At 45.4% G+C, this 18,015-nt stretch overlaps 1 protein-coding gene across 1 annotated transcript; it reads left to right on the top strand.

Annotated features, from left to right (window-relative positions):
* The first annotated feature begins 3,805 nt into the window (after positions 1–3,805).
* Positions 3,806–17,751, top strand: POGLUT1 (protein O-glucosyltransferase 1). The gene is made up of 10 exons (XM_039713173.1): positions 3,806–4,170; positions 5,971–6,114; positions 6,551–6,686; positions 9,271–9,392; positions 10,894–10,953; positions 11,931–12,030; positions 12,834–12,892; positions 14,679–14,846; positions 15,354–15,410; positions 15,902–17,751. The coding sequence occupies exons 1-10, from the start codon at positions 3,806–3,808 to the stop codon at positions 16,056–16,058; spliced, it is 1,368 nt and encodes a 455-aa protein (XP_039569107.1). The 3' UTR covers positions 16,059–17,751.
* Positions 17,752–18,015: the final 264 nt, after the last annotated feature.

Below are 18,015 nucleotides of genomic sequence, written 5' to 3'. Positions count from 1 at the left end.
GAATCCTCGGGCACATACAAATCCCTTAAGGGATGAAACCAGTGCAGTTCTTGCATCTTCTCCCAAGCACCAGATGTAGTTGGTTTGTGTTGCTCACACAGCATGCACAAGTACTTAAACTTTGACCCTGGGCTTGAGCTACAGATGCCTTCCCCACTGTTTCTTGGAAGCTCCATTGTTTCCTTTGCCTTGACAAATCCTCGGGCTGGGTTGAGGGCTGGGTTACTGACTTCCTTCACTGGCACCCTCCGATGGGATTTCATCAAAACCAAACTCTGGGGTCTCCAGCATTGTTTTGCCCAGTCCAAAGCCAAGGTTCTGCAGAGCCTGCAGAGTCTTAGTCTGAGCCTTCATGACCCCAGCCCTTACTGGGTGTCCTGTTCTGGCACTACACTTCTCTGCAGTGCTGCAGTTGCTTTAACACTTTTATAATTCCCCTCCTTCCGTAAAATAATTGAATATTCAATACCAAACATCCCCAAGCCATGTACTGCAGCTGTGGCCAGCCCTGAATCCTGACAGCCACAGTCCAACACCTCCACAGGGCTGTTATGAGACACAGCTCAGAGCCAGGGGAAAAGAAGCTCCACAAGGACCTCACCAACAGGAAACAATCTTGACTCCCCAGAAGCTGTGTGGCTTCTTATGAGAAAAGACTGGACCCATCCCCAGAAGCCTTGGTAATGTCAATCACAGGTTTTGAAGCTCAGCAGCCTGTACATTTTCCTTCTTCCCTCTGCTGAGATGGCCATTCTCCACAGGAAATATTCCCCATTATTTGAGGAATTCCATTTGGCACAAAAGGATGAATTAAAGGAGAACAGCCCCCGCTGCCATCCCTGCTCAAGCAGATAGCAGCAAAGAAAAGCCAGACCACAGCTCTGAGAGAAACTCAACATGTAGGAAGCATGTTTTCTTCAACTCAATCTCAAAAGCAGCTTGGAGCACCCTTCTTCTAACCTATGTTGAATATGTAAAGCAAGGACACCAGATTTACAGCCAAGAGATTTTCCACTCCGGGCACATGGAACAGGATGAAAGTAAATTTGTGGGTGTTTATGCTCGATTTGGCAGAGAAAAAAAATGAGGGAGGGGCTGTGTTTGAGGGAGGGTATCAAAGATCAGAGCCAGATGCTCCTGCACGGAGCTCTGGATTTACAGGAAATTAAGAAGGTAGAGAAGGTGAGGCAAAGGCTGTGTTTGAAGTGAGAGTCAAGGGGTTCTGAGGCTTACAACCATCCAAGGTGCTTGGGGGGAACTACAGCACATGCCAAAACCACACCACAGTGGCCTGGGGTGCTTTCATTATACAAAGCCTGGGAGAGCAGAGGCTGTAAATGTAGCTTCAAAAGAAGCTTCATCTTAAAGTCTTAGCTCTCAGGGCCTATTAAACATTTATGCTGACTACCACTCCTACTATTTGCTTCAGAGAAAGTACCCGAAATAACCTTTGCTACAGAGTGAACTACTACAGCTCTACTGGCTGAGTAGGAGACTAGCAGAGAGCTGTGAGAAACAAACAGAAATGGTGTTGGAAGAGTGCGCTGATGTCTCTATTCAGTCAGCCAGGAAAGAAGCAAGAAAATCTGGTCTGGAACCTGAGAGGGAAGACAGAAAACTTTGCTAGAACTAATGGGTGGATTAGTGATATAGAGATGGCTAAGACTGAGAGAGGCCAGTGGAGGCAAATATAGAAATCTAAAAGTATTAACAATTTTTTGGTTTTACCTTACTAAGGTTCACACTTTTGGGGAAGTCTTCAGACTAGCCTCTAGTTGGATCTGTGGCCACTGAAGTTCTAAGAAGGACTGTAGAGGAAAAGAAAGAAAGCAGACCCCTGTGCAGAAATCAAAAGGAAGACAGAGGATCTCAAGGAGAAGATGAAAAGAAGGGATTAATTTTCCTGATTTGCTTAAAAAATGTTTGGCCGTGCAACAAGGGTTTAGGATGAGACAGCCAGAAGTACTCAAGGTTTTCACTCGAGGAAGTTGTTACTATTAATAGCAGATAATACACAAAGATTCACTTATTCCCTCACAGGGACAACTCCAGTAGGGGGCTGTGCTGGCACTAGCACCTTCCAAGCAGGTGTTCAGAAAGTCCCTCAAAGTGACTTATTTCAATAGGTGCACCCAGGATCCCGCAGGCTTTGCCTGTAGGAGCTGCTGCCCTCCGGTCCCACAGCCAGGGGTTGATCCCAATATTCACCTGGAGCCTTGCACAGAGTGAGCAGACTCGGTGCCTGGATTTTATCAGCTCTTGTAAATTCAGTAGAATGGTCTCTGGAATTTAGCAGTCCTTGGGAAACCTTCACACTCCTTGTCAGCCCATGGTTTTCCTCTTTGGTCTGTTTTCTGGTAATTGTTTCTCCACCCAAATCTACAAATATCCACAGCACCAATTCAGTTCCACACAAAAGAGGCATTAATGACTAGTGGAGTTGGAGGCTGTTGTGGCTAATCAGAGTTCACTCTATAGAAACAGTGTAAATGTGGCTGCTTCCTATTAATGAGCAACCACAGCTCCTCTTCCAAATCCAAAGCCATCAAGCCAGGAAAAATGAATGTTTAGTGTTCATATTTGAATACACAGACCCCATTAAATTGAGACAGCCCTTCCCACATTCAGCCTTGGTAAGAAACATTGATTGGCTCGTCTGGATTAATGTTTGGGTGGTATCTGCTTATCCCCAGCCCCTGTGACCTACGTTCATTTGTGTGCTTATCAGCATGGGTATGGTATCTAGCATCCAGTTGATAAGCCCATCTCTTAAAGGATGGCCGAATATGACCAAGCTGACTCAAACCCAACTACCAAACACTTAGAGGAAAGTAGTTTTGAATACTGCATTCTTACAAACCATTTTGCAAAGTGGAAGTCCTGCAAATTATGTTGATGGTGCTCAACCACCAATTCTCAGTTCTCTTCTTTCATAGAGCCATGGAATGGCTTGAGTTGGAAGGGATCTTTAAAGATCATTTAATCCTTGAAGGACATCAAGCTGTTGCAATGAGTCCAAAGGAGGGCCACCAAGATGACTATGGGGATGGAGAAGCTCTCCTACAAGGAAAGGCTGAGAGAATTGGGTTTGTCCAGCCTGGAAAAAAAATCAGCTTAGAGGTGACCTGACTGCAGCCCTCCAGTACCTGGAGATAGAGAGTGACTTTTCACAAGAGCATGCAGTGACAGGACAAGAAGGAATGGATTAAAACCAAAAGAGCATGGGTTTAGATTAGATGTTAGGTAAAACATTCTTTACTGTCAGGGTGGTGAGGCACTGGAACGGGTTGCCTAAAGCTGTGGGTGCCCCATCCCTGGAAGTGTTCAAGGCCAGGTTGGATGGAGCTCTGAGCAACCTGGTCTAGCGAAAAACATCCCTGCCCATGGCAGGAACTAAATAATGCTTTCAACCTAAACGATTCGATGATTCCGTGACTCCTCGCAGTCCACAGCCCTGAAGTTGCAAAGAAATTTATACAAATCACTCTGAACCTTTACATAGCAACGATGCGATTAGTGACTTTAGATGTTCAAATTGAACCAGGCCTTGGCAACAGCGAGTGGTGGGGCCGGGAGAAAGAGCCTCTTACAGGCTGGACCGACTGCTTGATGAATCCAGGCGTTTTGGGAGAAGTTTTCCCAGAAAACACCCGGAGCGAGCGAGGCCCAGCCGGCCGGCACCCAGACCCGGGTGGGTGAGGGGGCCTGCTGAGGGCCGAGCTGGCAGGACACTTGTGGCGGCTATCCCCGCTGCACGCTCAGAGCTCCTCAGGGCAGCGCCTGCTCGTGCAGCACGGCCCCACCGATGGCGACAGGCAATGTCGGGCAGGCAGCTCTGTCGCGACACGGCGGTGCCCGCCCGCCCCCTCACGCCCGGGCGGGACCCACAGGAACTACAGCTCCCATGGCTGCGCGGGGCGGGCGCGCCGCCATCTTGGGCGGCGCGGCGGCCGGGGGGCGGCTCCCCCAGCGCCCCGCGGGCTGGAGGGCGCGCCCCCGCCGCTGCCCGTTCCCCGCCTCCGCAGCCCGCCGCTGGTTCTGCTGGCGGCTGGATCGAACCCTTTGGCTTTTCCTTTTAGATGGCAAGTGGAAAAGGATAACTGGGCAGATTAAGAAAGCTGTGGAAGCCTATGAGCCGTGTGTAAAGGAAAATTGCAGCTGCCACCAAAGGTGAGACTGGTTTCCTTTCGACTGCGCAGGTCTCCTGACATAGAGGGAATACTTTCAGCAGCACTGTGGATTTGGGGATAAAGCAGGGAATATTTTGGCCCAAAGGTGTCACATCCGCAGCTATGGGACCGCCGCTGGCCACACACCTTGTCACCCTCTGCAGCTGAACACAGTGTGCTGGCATTTCGTATGGACCGCACAATAAACCACACACATGGCTGGTGACATTGCTCTTAACACCCCACTCCTGCCTTCTCTCTCAGTAGGATTGGGGGTTTGGTGCCTTTAATCAGCACTTTTATTTAAAGGAGGAAAAGGAATTTAGGAGTTACCATGTTCTTCTGCCTTTAGAATTAGGATTTCGGATGCAAAAACACAGATGCCCAACTTCAAGCCTCCTGTTTAAAAGTATCAGATGTGCTCACTCATTTTGGGGTTTGAATGCTATATTGGCTTTTAAAATCAGATGAGTCATGTTGAGCTACTGTTTGTACACTCTCTTTGGAGTTCTTGATATTCATTGCTCTTGAAATATTGATGAGGGAAAGTCTCTTCTAGCTGAGCTTTCCAGTCTTGCCTAAGTTCCAATCCAGATACAGCCTAAAGACATATCCTAATCTTTAAACCTACACCCCACCAGCTCCTGCCCACCTTTGGACCAGACACCTTCCCAAGTGGTTACAACATCCAAATATCTGCTGCAGGTCATGACAGGCAATAGTGACATGAAGTGAGGATGGCTGTGAATGTGCCATGGCACCGCAATTCTTCCTGTTCTCAAGCTCATCTCGTTTGCATCCCTGCCAGGCTGCTCATGCTGTTGTGGTCAGACTGTCTGCACAGTGGCAATTCCTGACACAGTTTCACTGCTGTCTATTCAATCAGGAAATAGCAGAATTCTGGAGGTTGGAGGGGACTTCTTGAGATCATCAAGTCCAGTCTCTTGAGATCATCAAGTCCATCTCCTCTGCTCAAGTAGGGTTGCCAGGACTGTGACCAATCAGGTTTTGAATATCTCAACATTAATATGCCAAAGAAACTCCTCATCCTCTCTCTGCAGCCTGTACCAGTGTTTGACCCCTGGCACAGTGGGATCACCCTGACAGTGTTTTCTTAAACTGAAACATTGATGCAATGTCTACCTAAAAGCAAAGAATGTTTCCTTGGCTGTTACAATCTGACACTGTTTATTACGTGCTCCGAGCAGTTAGATCACAGGACTTTTAGACACAGATCCTCCTTCTTTGTTTTCTTTTATTCATTAGGTTTGTGCTTCCATACTGTGTTCCTGGAGCTCGCTGGTGGTGTGCAGGAGTCACAGGACGTGTGCTGCATAGGCCTGTCCTCCTGGGCCAACTTTCACTCACCCAGTGCTCCTGGCTGATGTATTTCATGCAACTAGACAGTTATCTACATTTTAAATGTTTACACAGTGTGACATTGTGTGGGGAATTTGGTCTTGGTGTGCCCCATCATTTACGGAGAGCCAGAGCACAAGGGTGAAGTGAGCTGGAGGGTTTTACCCAAAACATGCCTGGGTATGTCAGGTACTTCTGTGAGAGGGTGACCAGAGTTGTCCTGTGCTGGGCTTTGTGTTCAGGCAAACAGCACACAGGTAAAAGTGTGAAGCTTGGACCTATGAGTCTCTGAGGAACTTCCAAGTGACTTAACTTCTCACTCCAGAGCTCCTAGAAGCTGCATGGAGCTTCTTTTAGCTAGAAGCCTGTTCTGCACACTGCAGTATTTAATGCACAGTATCCTCCCTGTGGTACATAATAGTGGCTGATGGTTTTGTTTCAGTGTCTGGAAGCAGGACCTGGCTCCTTTCCGAGGTGGCATTTCCAAGGATACGATGGCAGACGTGGTGAGCCGGAAGCTCGGGACCCACTACCAAATAATTAAAAACAAACTGTATCGTGAGCAGGACTGCATGTTCCCTGCAAGGTAAGAGCTGTGCAGAGGATCTGCCCTCCCTAGCTGGGACAGAAGAGTACTTCCAACACTACCAAGTTGGCAGTTATTGAGTACAATGATATTTCAGAGGTCTGAATTCCTCATCAGAGCAGGAGCCCGGAAAATAAACTATTAGGCTTACATGCATCAATAGGAAAGTGTCACTGTTGCACTACAGTGCACAAAGGTTTGGTTGGTGGTGGGACCCCAGAGAAAGCTCAGATCAGGCCAGATTTTATAGGATGTGTTGCCTCATTGGTGTCCATACTGCAGTGGGACTTGGAGGCTGCTGTAGGCAGTTCCCAGTTTGCATCATGGCATGGCTTAGGCTCACCATCTCTTCTGCCTCTGTGCAGAGGAAGGCCTGCAAGAGACTGCAGGAGTCTGCCTCCTTGTAGCTCTTTTGCCATGTGTCATTTCTCCACAGATGCAGTGGAGTTGAGCACTTCATTCTGGGGATCATCCACCGCCTCCCTGACATGGAAATGGTGATCAACGTCCGAGACTACCCCCAGGTTCCCAAGTGGATGAAGCCCATTATCCCAGTCTTCTCCTTCAGCAAGGTACACACACCTTTAAAAGCTGAGCATTTCCAAGATGTGCATGTCTTTCTTTCTCTTAGGAACATATTTTTGAGGGTGGTTCTCTGCAGATTTTCTGTGCGTCGAAATTGCTTGCTCCTTGTTGCTCTTTGTTTCTTTGCTTCCAGTCTTCTGACAGACAGACTTGCAGATCAATTTGAAAGATCAGCTTTTCCCCTCATTAGCTCCTGTTCCAGGTCAAAAAGTGTGCCTCTGCTGCAGTGGAATGATACACACCTGGGTGGGATATGTGCCAGTATTCCTCCCATTTGCTACAATACCTCTGTTGAAATTGTAGCCATAGTTTACCAGCAGCATTAAGGATTTTTGATCATGTCAGTGGTCATACAGTAATCTCATTTAATGTGGATATTTTAGTCTTTTTTTTGCGGTGCCACAGGTGGGTGTTTTTATAATCTTGTCACCTTCTCTGAACCCTTTTCTCTTGGATTCCCTTTTCCACCTGCAAATGTGCACACATATGCAGAGGTGCACACATGCATGGACAATTGCTCTTTGCTTCTCTGTTCCCAGACTCAAGAGACCTCCTGCATGTTCTCCTCCCTCTCCCACTGTTAAACCTGACTGTAGCATAGTGTCTCATCCTTTTCAGCAAAATGCTCTTACACCTTGAGCTTTGGCTAATCTTGCTTTGCCTTGGTGTATGCCCAAACCCTGCACTTTCATGAGAAATCCTATTCTTGGCTGAAGTCCTGCAGGCAGTAAGATGCAAGGAGAAGCAATGAACTCTTTGGTCTTGCTAGTTCAAACCCAGCTCTGTTTCTGCTAACTTGCAGCATCTTACTCTGAACCTAAGTCTTCAGCTCATGCAACCTGAACCATAATATGGTCCATAACTATTGCCTACTCCACAGCAATCCTAAAATTCTCTCTAGATTTTCACTACAGGCAGTAACCATGTTTGCTGCTGGATGCAGCAGTAAAGCCAAGCTGTCTTGCCCCTTGACCATTGAACAACCTTAACTCTAGCCAGCAGAACCCAAATTTTTGCAAAACAGGTTGCATGAGTTTAATCTTTGCAGCTGTGTTCATCATTCTGCCCCTGAGTGCCCTGCAAGAAACTGAGCTCTGAACTCACTGTTGTACAGTATCTGAACTGTAACCTCAGCCCTATCTTAATTGAAACCCAGTGACCCAGGCACTGCTCACATTTCAGCAGCCAGTGTTAGGAAGACTTCAGGGTGCTGGTCCTATGTGCTTTCTAAAGCTGAAAGTATAAGGGATTGAAGTATTGTCCTGTTCTGCATCTCACAAAGTTGATCATGGAGCTGTCATGGTCCCTAACCAGTGCCTGGTTGTAGCAGGACTGAGAAGATAGAGAAGCATGCACTCATTCAAGTTGGAAGGGGCTGCAGAAGGTCACCCAGTCCAGCACCTTTGCTCAGAGTAGGAACTGCTCAGGGCTGCATCCTGCTCAGATCTGAGCATCCCTGGGGACAGGGCATTCACAGAGTTTGACCTGTTGTCAGAATGAAAACATATTTCCCACTATCTAACTGGAATTTCTCCTGTTGTAATCAAAGCCTGCTGCCACTCATTCTGGCTCTACACTACAGAAAAGAGTGTGTTTTCTCCTAAACTCTCCCATTAGGCAGCATTTACATTCACATTCCCCCAAGCCTCTTCTTCCTGTGCACAGACAAACCCATTCCTCAGCCCCCGTTCATAAGTCATGTGCACCAACCTAACAATCTCAGTGGCCTTGGACTCTCTAGTATCTGCAGGTAATGACAGACAGATGGATAATTGTGTAGGAAGTTTACTACTAGTGCAAGAAAGTTGACTATAGTCTGGTTTCATGGAAGAGTTTAGCCTTAAGTGCTGGTCTTCCCTCTGATAATATAGGGGGACTTAAGCAACCAAACAGGAGTGAGGAACTGGAATTCTTACATGACCTGGATATTTGTTACAGTGAATTAAGTGATCTCTAGGAAGTGTGGAATGAACTGCAGTGTTGGAAACCTTAATGCCAAAGTGTCTCTAAGTGCCTCTGTCTCTGAGGAGGTAATAATGCCTCTTGACTTGTCATCAGAAGAAAACACTTGTAGCTACACATAGGCACAAGCCTTTAGAAAGGTGAGTTGAGCTCAGGTCTTTTGCTATTTACTAATCAACTGCATCATGGATCTCTTTTGCTGTTTCCTTCAAAAAAGTCCTGTGTCATCACACAGTAAGACAAGGCCTTTTAAAAATCATTGAAGCATAGAGCTCTCTTCACATGAGCCCTGCCCAGGGAGGTTGTGGAGTCTCCTTCTCTGGATACATTCCAATCCCACCTGGATGTGCTTCTGTGTCACCTGCTCTAGGTGACCCTGCCATGGCAGGGGGGTTGGACTGGATGATTTCCAGAAGTCCCTTCCAACCCTGATAATTCTGTGATTCTGTGAGCCCAGCAAATGGTAACTGCAAAGCTCTTTTGGCCTCTTTTGGACACATAATGGAAAAAGCCAAGAGAGCTCCCAGAAGGAGCATTTACTGGTGAGCTCAGACAGTAGACCAAAGTAGATATGACTCTCATTCTTGCATTACTCTCCTTTTTCTCAAGACATCTGACTACAATGATATCATGTATCCTGCCTGGACATTTTGGGAAGGAGGACCAGCTGTTTGGCCAATCTACCCAACAGGTTTAGGGCGCTGGGACCTCATGAGAGAGGACCTCAGAAGGTATGTTTTGGAAATGGTTGTGTGTGGGGGGAGGTTTCATGGAAGACAAAAATCCATCTTGAATTGGGCCAGTGTTGATGTCTAAGACCATAAGTCTGTTGGCCTGTGATCTGTCCTGCTGCCTCACATTAACTACCTACAGCCTAACTGCTGTATGGGAATTCTCCATGGAAACCTTGGATGATGTCACTGGAAGTTATAATTAGCTCCTCTGTTTGCAACCCTTTAGTAAGGAATGCAGAGGACAAACTATGCACATCCTTCATGCTGTCAGGGCCAGATTGCTATCAGGTTTGGGGAGAGCAGGTTTGTCAATAAAGTAGCAGTTATCTTTTGCCTGCAGAAATCTCCCCTGACATACAGAAATATTCTTGCTTTTCCACTACTTCTCTAGGAGCTGTGTTTTTTTCACTGCAGGGATGATCCAGGATGTTTGTATAAGCTACTGGAAGGCCAAAGGAAAGCCTTCTTTAGATCTGCTTTTACTTGGGTGTCATTGTGCAATAGAAAAACCTGGAATCATTCCTAGGATTCAAGAGTCACTACTGGGCTAAACAGAAGACATTTCTGGCTGGGAGTCTTCATTTTGGCTGGATCTTTTGACTTGTTAGCAGAGTAAGGGGCTGCTTCCTATGGAGAGTGACAAATCAAGTGTGCAAGAGTGAGTGAGCACAGAAACAAAACAGCAAAAATCACTTCTGTGGAATTGCCTTGACATCCCAATGCAAGGTGGAATCTTCTGCTCTTCAGAATCTGAAGATCCACGTGATTATTCATAGCTAAAGCTTAATGTGTTGTAGTGTGATGGAGGTGCAAAGCATTTACTCATCCTTGTGTTTCACTATAAGGAGATGCAAATCCTGACCTTCACGGGTAGATCAGCTTGGGGGTCAGGACCTGTTTGTTCCACCAGGTGCAGTAGAAAAGTATGGCAGAGTTCCCTGAGAAGTGGTGAGGCAGGTGACTGCACTGGCAGAAAAAAACCCCCAGGTGAACAGCTATTTTGAAGGACTTGATTAGGATTAAAATGAAAGTGATTAATAAAAACAGTGAACTCTTGTGTTTTAAGTGCAGAACACTAGGTGGGTTTTTTGTTTCTTGATTGGTTTTGTAGTGGGAAATGACTGATTAGAAACTCTGTAGTTGTTTTTCATTATCCATATTCACTACAGCAAAATAAAGCCACAGCACAAAAAGTGGATTCAAAGCTTAGGTAAACTTTTAATACCCTTCAAAGTTTGGTGGGGAGCTGTGTGTAATACGTTGTTTTGCCTGAAAGGTGTTCTGGAAAGTAGCCTATATTATGTTGCCTTAAACACAATATTTACAGGAAAACCTGTTTCATTGGAGCTGGCTGAGAGTTTTTTAATGCTATAATGAAGAAAGTGATTTCCACCAAAAATTAAGAACAGAAAAAGACACCATGCTGTGAAAGCTAATGAGAGTGTTGTGTCATGGTTATATTAAATAATTTATTGCCATGTATAAAAAATATTTTCAGATCTGCAGAAAAATGGCCATGGGAGAAAAAAATCTCTAAGGGATATTTCCGAGGATCCAGGTGAGCATTTTTTCCTGCAACAGAAGATTCTACCAACAGGGACTGTGACAGCTCTCTGTATGTAGAAATCTCCATGTCTCCTAGACCTAAACCCTAATTAAGTATACCTCAGAGTGTATTTTCCAAAAGTAAGGAAAGTGAGACGTGTTGTACAGCATTGCACTATTAGTTATTCTCCACAAGAAGTGTCATTTGCAACTGGTTTATTATAATCACCTAATATTGGAAACAGAAGTTGTGATGGATTTGCCACATTATTTCTTAATGACTAAAACTGTCACCTCAGGAGCCCGCTTGTTTTGTTCTGTGAAGAGAACTGCAGGTGCTTGATACAAATTTAAAGATTTAATATTGCTGTTCATGCATCCTGCCAATTGAATGCTTTATTTGCTGTGCAAGTGCTCCACACTGAATGAAAAGTATTCTGGCCTTAAGTTACCTGAGTGGTGGGGGATAAGAGAAGATTTTTTTTGGCCTCTCTCCAGTGACAGTTTGAAACAATGTTAAACCCCGTACTTTGTTTCTTCCCCTTCCCCAACAGGGAAGGATTTAATGGCTTTCCAGGTAGGCTCAGCAGCTGATGAGGAATGTGTCTCAGGCATGTCATAACCTTGTTTATCAGCAGTGTTTTAAAGTCCTGTCAGAGGGATCACTGCTGAAGATGCTGAGCATCTTTTAACTTTCTCTAAGGTGGGAGTTAAAGCATTTGGCACTCATCAGGACAAAGGAAGCAGGATTTGTCCCGGGAATTGTTTAAATAATACTGTTAGATATATAGTCAGTCAAATAATTTTGGTCCCCATAACTCATTCTCTTCTGTTAATATACCCTTGGACAGAAATACACTGTGGTACACACGTCACAATGTTTTGGGGGCACACAGGGAGGTCAGAAAGAAGCAGTGCCTTGAGTCCTGTAGTCTGTCAGCTGTGTTGAGTCATGGGGATTGACAATTAGTGACAGCATTTCTTTTTCAGAACAAGCCCTGAGAGAGATCCCCTCATCCTGCTGTCCCGAGAAAACCCAGAACTTGTTGACGCTGAGTACACTAAAAACCAGGCTTGGAAATCTGAAAAGGTGTGTGGGTGTTTGTCTGTCTTCTGAGTGAGAAGGCCAGGAAGGGTGGCATTGCAAGATAGCTTTGATGGGAGAGAAACATCTTGTTGGAGAGTTGTGGGTGATCCTTTAGAGTGGGGGAGGTTTGTAGTTCCCTTGATGGGCGCACCTCTCTGACAGATGAAAGGAAGGAGTCTCTAGAGCCTGGCAGGCCAAACACTTTTCTTCCTTCCACGCTTGTTGTTCAAGGAAAGGAGAACACATAAAAAAATGAATCTCTGCCAATCTCCTCCTCTCCCACTACAATAAAATTTGCCAACCCTTCCCCTTCTGTCTCTGAGCTGCCTCTCTAGTGTTGTCAGTCTTCAAACCTTTTTCTGTTTGCTCCATGTCTTGATCCTATTGTGGATAACTTTCTGATAACTGTTGCTGATAACTTTTTAGTTTCTTACTTAGTCTACAGTCCAGCTCTCTCCAGACAGTCTTGGCTAATCCAGTTACACTTGGCTTCACACAGTCCATTGTCCCAAGCTGTTTTCTTCTCTGTAGCTGCCAACAAAACATTATCATTTAATGTGTTTGTGCTGGCATTCACTTACAGGCAGTGTGTAATTTACTGAGCTTTTTTTCATGTTTGAAGGGCTGGGAATTCTTTATAATCCTTCTAGCCCACCAGAGAAGGTTTTCTCAGAAGTGGGAATGGAAGCTTTTGACACCTTACCTTTGTTTCTAACTGAGAAGGAAAACAAGTTAAATCACCATTTGAAGCTTACTGTTTTGTTTTGTTTTGTTTTGCTTTGCTTTTAAATTCTCTTTATTTTAAGGACACCTTAGGAAAGCCTCCTGCAAAGGAAATTCCACTGGTTGATCACTGCAAATACAAGTAAGAGTTTTGATTAGTAAAGCTGTTCAAGGGCTGTGGGTTAGTCTTTCCTTGCATGGTGTAAAGTCTCATTTTATTTTAAGGTCTAATTCAACAGCCAGCTTCATGTAGATATGAGAGGTTGTGAGCAGATATAAGACAGTTGAAAGTTTGGGAGCTTAGCATGGCAAGTGCTGCCACAGGGTGTATGTAGTAAAAGAGAGAACCTGAAATCTGATTGAGCAGACCCAGTATTAATTCAAACTTTTTATGTTGTTTAGGAGAATGTGGTTTTGATTTACCAAGGTTTTTATTCTTAAACTACTTAATGATGTTTTTTTGGTGTAACACTCTCACAGGTTTCTATGTGCAATATAAACTCCTAGTGTGTATGCATTTGTGTGTCAGATGTTTTGCTTTTTCTTCTGCTAGTTGTGATTCTGCCAGCCAGAATCTGCTGATATAAGAGCTCAGTCATTTGGCTGAATCTGTGTTTTTGTGCAAATGTGATTGACTTGTCTCATTTTATATTTCACTAGACTGTAGCACAGATTTCTCCCTTCTGTTACACATACACTGCCCAGCTCTGGTGCTCCCCAGCCCATCATATGGTGTAGGCTGAGACCTTCTCACACACTTTTGCTGTAGCCCAGGGTGGTAGGGTCAACATGAACTTTTGTCTGCTCCTTTCAGTGTAGGTGTTACAGCAGCTGAGGTCATGGATGGTGGGAGCTGTGTCTGGAATTGGACAGAGGCATTTGCTTGTTTTCAGACCATCATTCTTGTTACACCTCTACATGTGTTTGCTGAGTTCCTTATACAGTGAGCTCCTCATCTTTGCCTTGAGATCCTAGGTAGTACAAAGGGTGCAAAGTAATTTCAGATTTACTCCTTGTTGTTTGCTGCTGAACTAAATTTAGCTGTACTTCCCATCTTGCCCAAAATATATATAATATATAAGCTCCATCTCACCCAAAATAGCTTCATTAAAGGAAGAACTCTCTTCCCCCAGCCTAAAATGTTTGACTTCAAAGATCAGTTATGTTCTGGGGAGATTTACCCGTAGGAAAAACAGCTTTCCATATAATAGGAGAAATGTGGGTTTGATAAAGAAAACAAGTAAGCAAACAAACATCCCTATGAGATACAGTTTGCTAAGAGAAATATCCCCTTGCCAGAGTCAAGCCCACTTTACTAACTTGGCAGAAAATACTGAAAACAAAATTGTGGATTCTTTGTTATCTGCGAAGTCCATCTGTTGTGTGCTGGCCCATTTAACCTCCTAGGGTTGCATTCCCAAGTTAATATGAAACAATTACATTCAGATTAAAGCAGAATCCCAGAGGAAAACATAACCTGAGATAGATGTGGGAAAGCACAACAGTGAACAGAAAAGCTTCACTGCAAGGCAAGAGAAAATTGGGAAAAATTTCCTTGTGGTTGACAAAACCTCTGGGTGACCCCGCAAGGTCACAGAATCCATGTTGTGACCTTCCATGCCTTGCTGGCAATTGTCCATGAGGTCTCGTCAGTTTGTTACAGGCAGGTGCCTTTATCCAAGGTAAAGCCTAACACCTTGAATTTCTCACTGAGTTTTGACAGACAGCAGAAACTCACCTTAGTTTCAGCTCACCTTCCCTGTGAGCAGCTTGAAATAAATGCCTTTCCTCTGTTTTAGTGACTGGTGTGCTGCTCAGCTGCTGCCTGCCAGGGAAGGTTCACTGCTACCTGGAGACCAGCGCACCTCAGTGCATTTCCTGACACAAGATGTGTAACCAGGTGCCTCTCTTTGCTCACCCTTTCAAAGGTACCTGTTTAATTTCCGAGGAGTGGCGGCCAGTTTCCGCTTGAAGCACCTTTTCCTGTGCGGCTCGCTCGTCTTTCACGTCGGAGAGGAGTGGCTGGAGTTCTTCTACCCCCAGCTGAAGCCTTGGGTCCACTACATCCCGGTGCGGTCAGACCTCTCTGATGTCAGGTGTGGGGGCTGAGCTGCTCCGTGCAGCATTCCATACCATGGGGAAGCCTTTGGGAAGGGGGGATGGTTTGTGTTAGGCCATGAAGTACCTCCACTCCAAGGCATCAGGCAAAGACACTTGGAGCTCGTGGTCTTTTCTCTTCATCACTGCCCCCAAAGAATCCTTTGCAGATATTACCTGGGAAGTACAGTTTCACTGGAGTCTTTCACTCTCACTGAAATCAGCAGGCACTAGACTGTTAAATTTGCAAGTGGGCAGCAGAGATAAGGGGGAAGAAGAACTTATCAGTGGGCCAAAAATGTGTTAGCTCCCAGATTTTAGGATGTTGTCCAGAACTGATGTGAAACAATCAAGAAGAGAAGTTTCTTCTGTGCTCTGAGCTGAGCAGCACCTTCACTCACTTGTAGACTTTTAACCTCACCCTCCCCAACAGTTCAGCCAAGGGGTGATGTTCTCCACTGAGCCAGTTGTTTCATACCTTTTTTTTGTGTATGTCTTCATTTTAGGGAGCTCTTGCAGTTTGTAAAGGAAAATGATGCCATAGCACAAGAAATTTCAGAGAGGTAAGCAGTATGTCCTTCCTGGCTATTAGGCAGTCTTCTTCCAAAACATTTTCTTACTCTGCTGTTGAAGGGGTTGCCCATCAAAGACAACCCACTATTAGTAGGGTGCAGTATCTTTTGCAGTAACAGCAGGAGGACTGGTGCTTTCCTCTCGGTATGAGAAAAGCTGGCTCCTGGGAGCTGTGTCTGCACTGTAAACATTATCTATTCAGGCTGGTGTGAAGCAGCGTGCATCAGTGCTGCTCTAGCTGCATGTGATAAGTGAAATCTGATATTTATTATCCCAGATAGCAAATACTGTCCTGAGGATAGCAAAAGCACTGCAACATCAGAGCTGTGAGCATGAATGAAAATTGTAAAATTAAAACAGACGGTACAGAGCAGTGCATGTTTCTCATTTGAAACAAGGAAGTGTGAAAGTTGATATACATCCAAACCAAAACTAATGACTCTTGTAGAAAACAGGCCTGACTGTGCCTTGTGTTCTCCAGGGGACGTCAGTTCATCACTGAGCACTTGGAGATGGAGGACATCTCTTGCTACTGGGAGCATCTGCTGTCTGAATATTCCCAAATCTTGACTTACAAAGTGAAAAGGAAGAAGAGCTACAGTGAGATCACTTCTGGACAGCTGAAAACAGAATTGTAGAGACTTCTCTGTTTTTCTGTTTGGCTCAAACTGATCACTGTGGAAATCTGAAGATCAGTATTAACTTATTTCTTGCTCTGTCAGACTTACCTTTCACAGTAGAACTACAGAGAAGTCAGCAGTAGGCTGACTTGGACTTTGCTTCCAGGCACTGGGACCTGGTTATATTGTCACCACAAGAATGTTAAGCAGCATATTGGATTAAGGCTATTCAATGGGGTGGTCAGTCATGCCTAGAGGAAGGGTGTTAGCATTTAGGACTTAGTTGCTACCTGTCTCAAAATGATCCTAAATCCCATTCAGTCAATGAGGAGCCTTACTGGACTTTTTACCAGAGGTCATGGCAAAGGACACGGACTGTGAGCTGCACTCAGCTAGTAAATACCTGCCCCATTGTTTGGTAAATGTTTTCTCAGCTGGGTGATAGCACTTGGGGTATTAGGAGTTCTCTGACAGAAGCAGGTACTGGGATTTGGGGGTATATACATTTCTGGATAGCTTAGAATTTATGTTGGATTTTAGAGGTTGATGGTAAGGTTTTGACATGCCCTTGAAAGGATGACTGATCCTTGCAGAGTTACCCTACCTACCTCACAGGGGATCAGCATGGGGCCAACATCAGTGATGTGCTTGGCAACTGAGGCAGAGATGGTTCATCCTCCAGCAGACGAGCTGGGTGCCCGCACAGCCCTGCACAACTGAGCCCCTGTTAATGATCTCTCACCAGCTGCCTGGCCAGACATCCTGGGATGGCATCCTTAGGAACCCAGAGAAAGTATTCACAGAGGTAGATTCAGCACTTCCTTTTACCAAAAGTGCAGTCTGCTCTGATCCTCTTCTGTAATCTTTCTAGGATTATTTTGGGGTTTTTTGGTTTGGGGTTTTTTTAAGGGTTTTTTTTTGTTTGGGTTTTTTTTTTTTTTTTGAGACTGATAATACATCTGCTCACTTCAGTAGTTGCTTTTCTTCCCCACAGCTGTGCCACTTCTTTTTTCATCTCCTTCAGCGTGGTTGAGGGAATGTCTTCAGTCACACAGTAGCAGCTACTGCTCACATTACCCATTTTGAGGTGGTCACAGGCTGCTTGTGCTCGCTGTGTTTGTGCCCACCACAGCCTCTCAGCTAGGAAGGACTGCAATTCCTGAAATGCTCTGTGCCCCCTCAGGTGAGAGGCTGGGAGGCAGCAGCATCTTCTCTGGCACCCAGACAGGAAGAGCATGGGGTGGCAGGAGGGACACAGGAGCCTCCCAGGGGAGCACCCCTGTTTGTAAAGCAGCCTCAAGGCTGAGAGAGCAGCACATTATAATGGAAGAGGATGACAGCAACAGCTCCCAGGCCCTTCTGCAGTCAGTGTGGATCAGGGAAGAAGGAAATTGCTTGGAACAATAATGTTTAAGTGTATGTGTGTCCTCACAGTGGTCTTGCAGCCCTGGTACAGGGACACAGCAGCTGATCAAGTGCTGGTTGCTGGGGCAGTGTGTTGGTTTTGGGACCAATGCTGGGGTTATCCCGTCCAGCAAAGGAAACAGAATAAGGCATTAAAAGAACCCAGTTTCCCAGGAAAACTGTGCCAGAGTGGAAAGGGTTTTCTGGTTTCCTATTTTTAGCCAACGGAGAAACTGAACAGCTCTGTATGATCTTTTAAAACTATTTGTAATGAAGTGCTTTTTGGAATAAAACAAACAAAAATGAAGTTTTTCTGGATGCATGTTGCTTCATCAGAAGAGTAATAAGAGGTCTGCAGAGCCCCAGCTTTTCCACCCGTAGATCTTGCGATGAGACCGGATTGTAGCAGCTTAGGTGTCCCTTGGCCAAAGTGATGGTTCTGCAGGAGTGGGGGAAGAATCCCGGGAATTCACTCCCAGGGGTTAAAATATGCACAGGCTTGGTGGCAAGGCCCAGGCAGCTCCCCTGGTGGGGGGCTTTCACTGCTTTGGTGAAAGGAGGAATTCACAAC

This window comes from Passer montanus, unplaced genomic scaffold (genome assembly GCF_014805655.1).
Source record: "Passer montanus isolate IOZ18808 unplaced genomic scaffold, ASM1480565v1 scaffold28, whole genome shotgun sequence".
Classification (NCBI taxonomy): Eukaryota; Metazoa; Chordata; class Aves; order Passeriformes; family Passeridae; genus Passer; species Passer montanus.
Note: the sequence above shows the minus strand (reverse complement) of the source record. Positions and strands in the feature narration are given on the sequence as shown.

What these genes read in the sequence shown, in the direction of transcription:
- POGLUT1 (XM_039713173.1), top strand. Translation starts at nt 3,806, where the DNA reads ATGGCGACAGGCAATGTCGGGCAGGCAGCTCTGTCGCGACACGGCGGT. An exon ending in GACTGCATGTTCCCTGCAAG is followed by an intron (nt 6,115 to 6,550) that starts GTAAGAGCTGTG and finishes ATTTCTCCACAG; the next exon opens with ATGCAGTGGAGTTGAGCACT. An exon ending in TCAGACCTCTCTGATGTCAG is followed by an intron (nt 14,847 to 15,353) that starts GTGTGGGGGCTG and finishes TCTTCATTTTAG; the next exon opens with GGAGCTCTTGCAGTTTGTAA.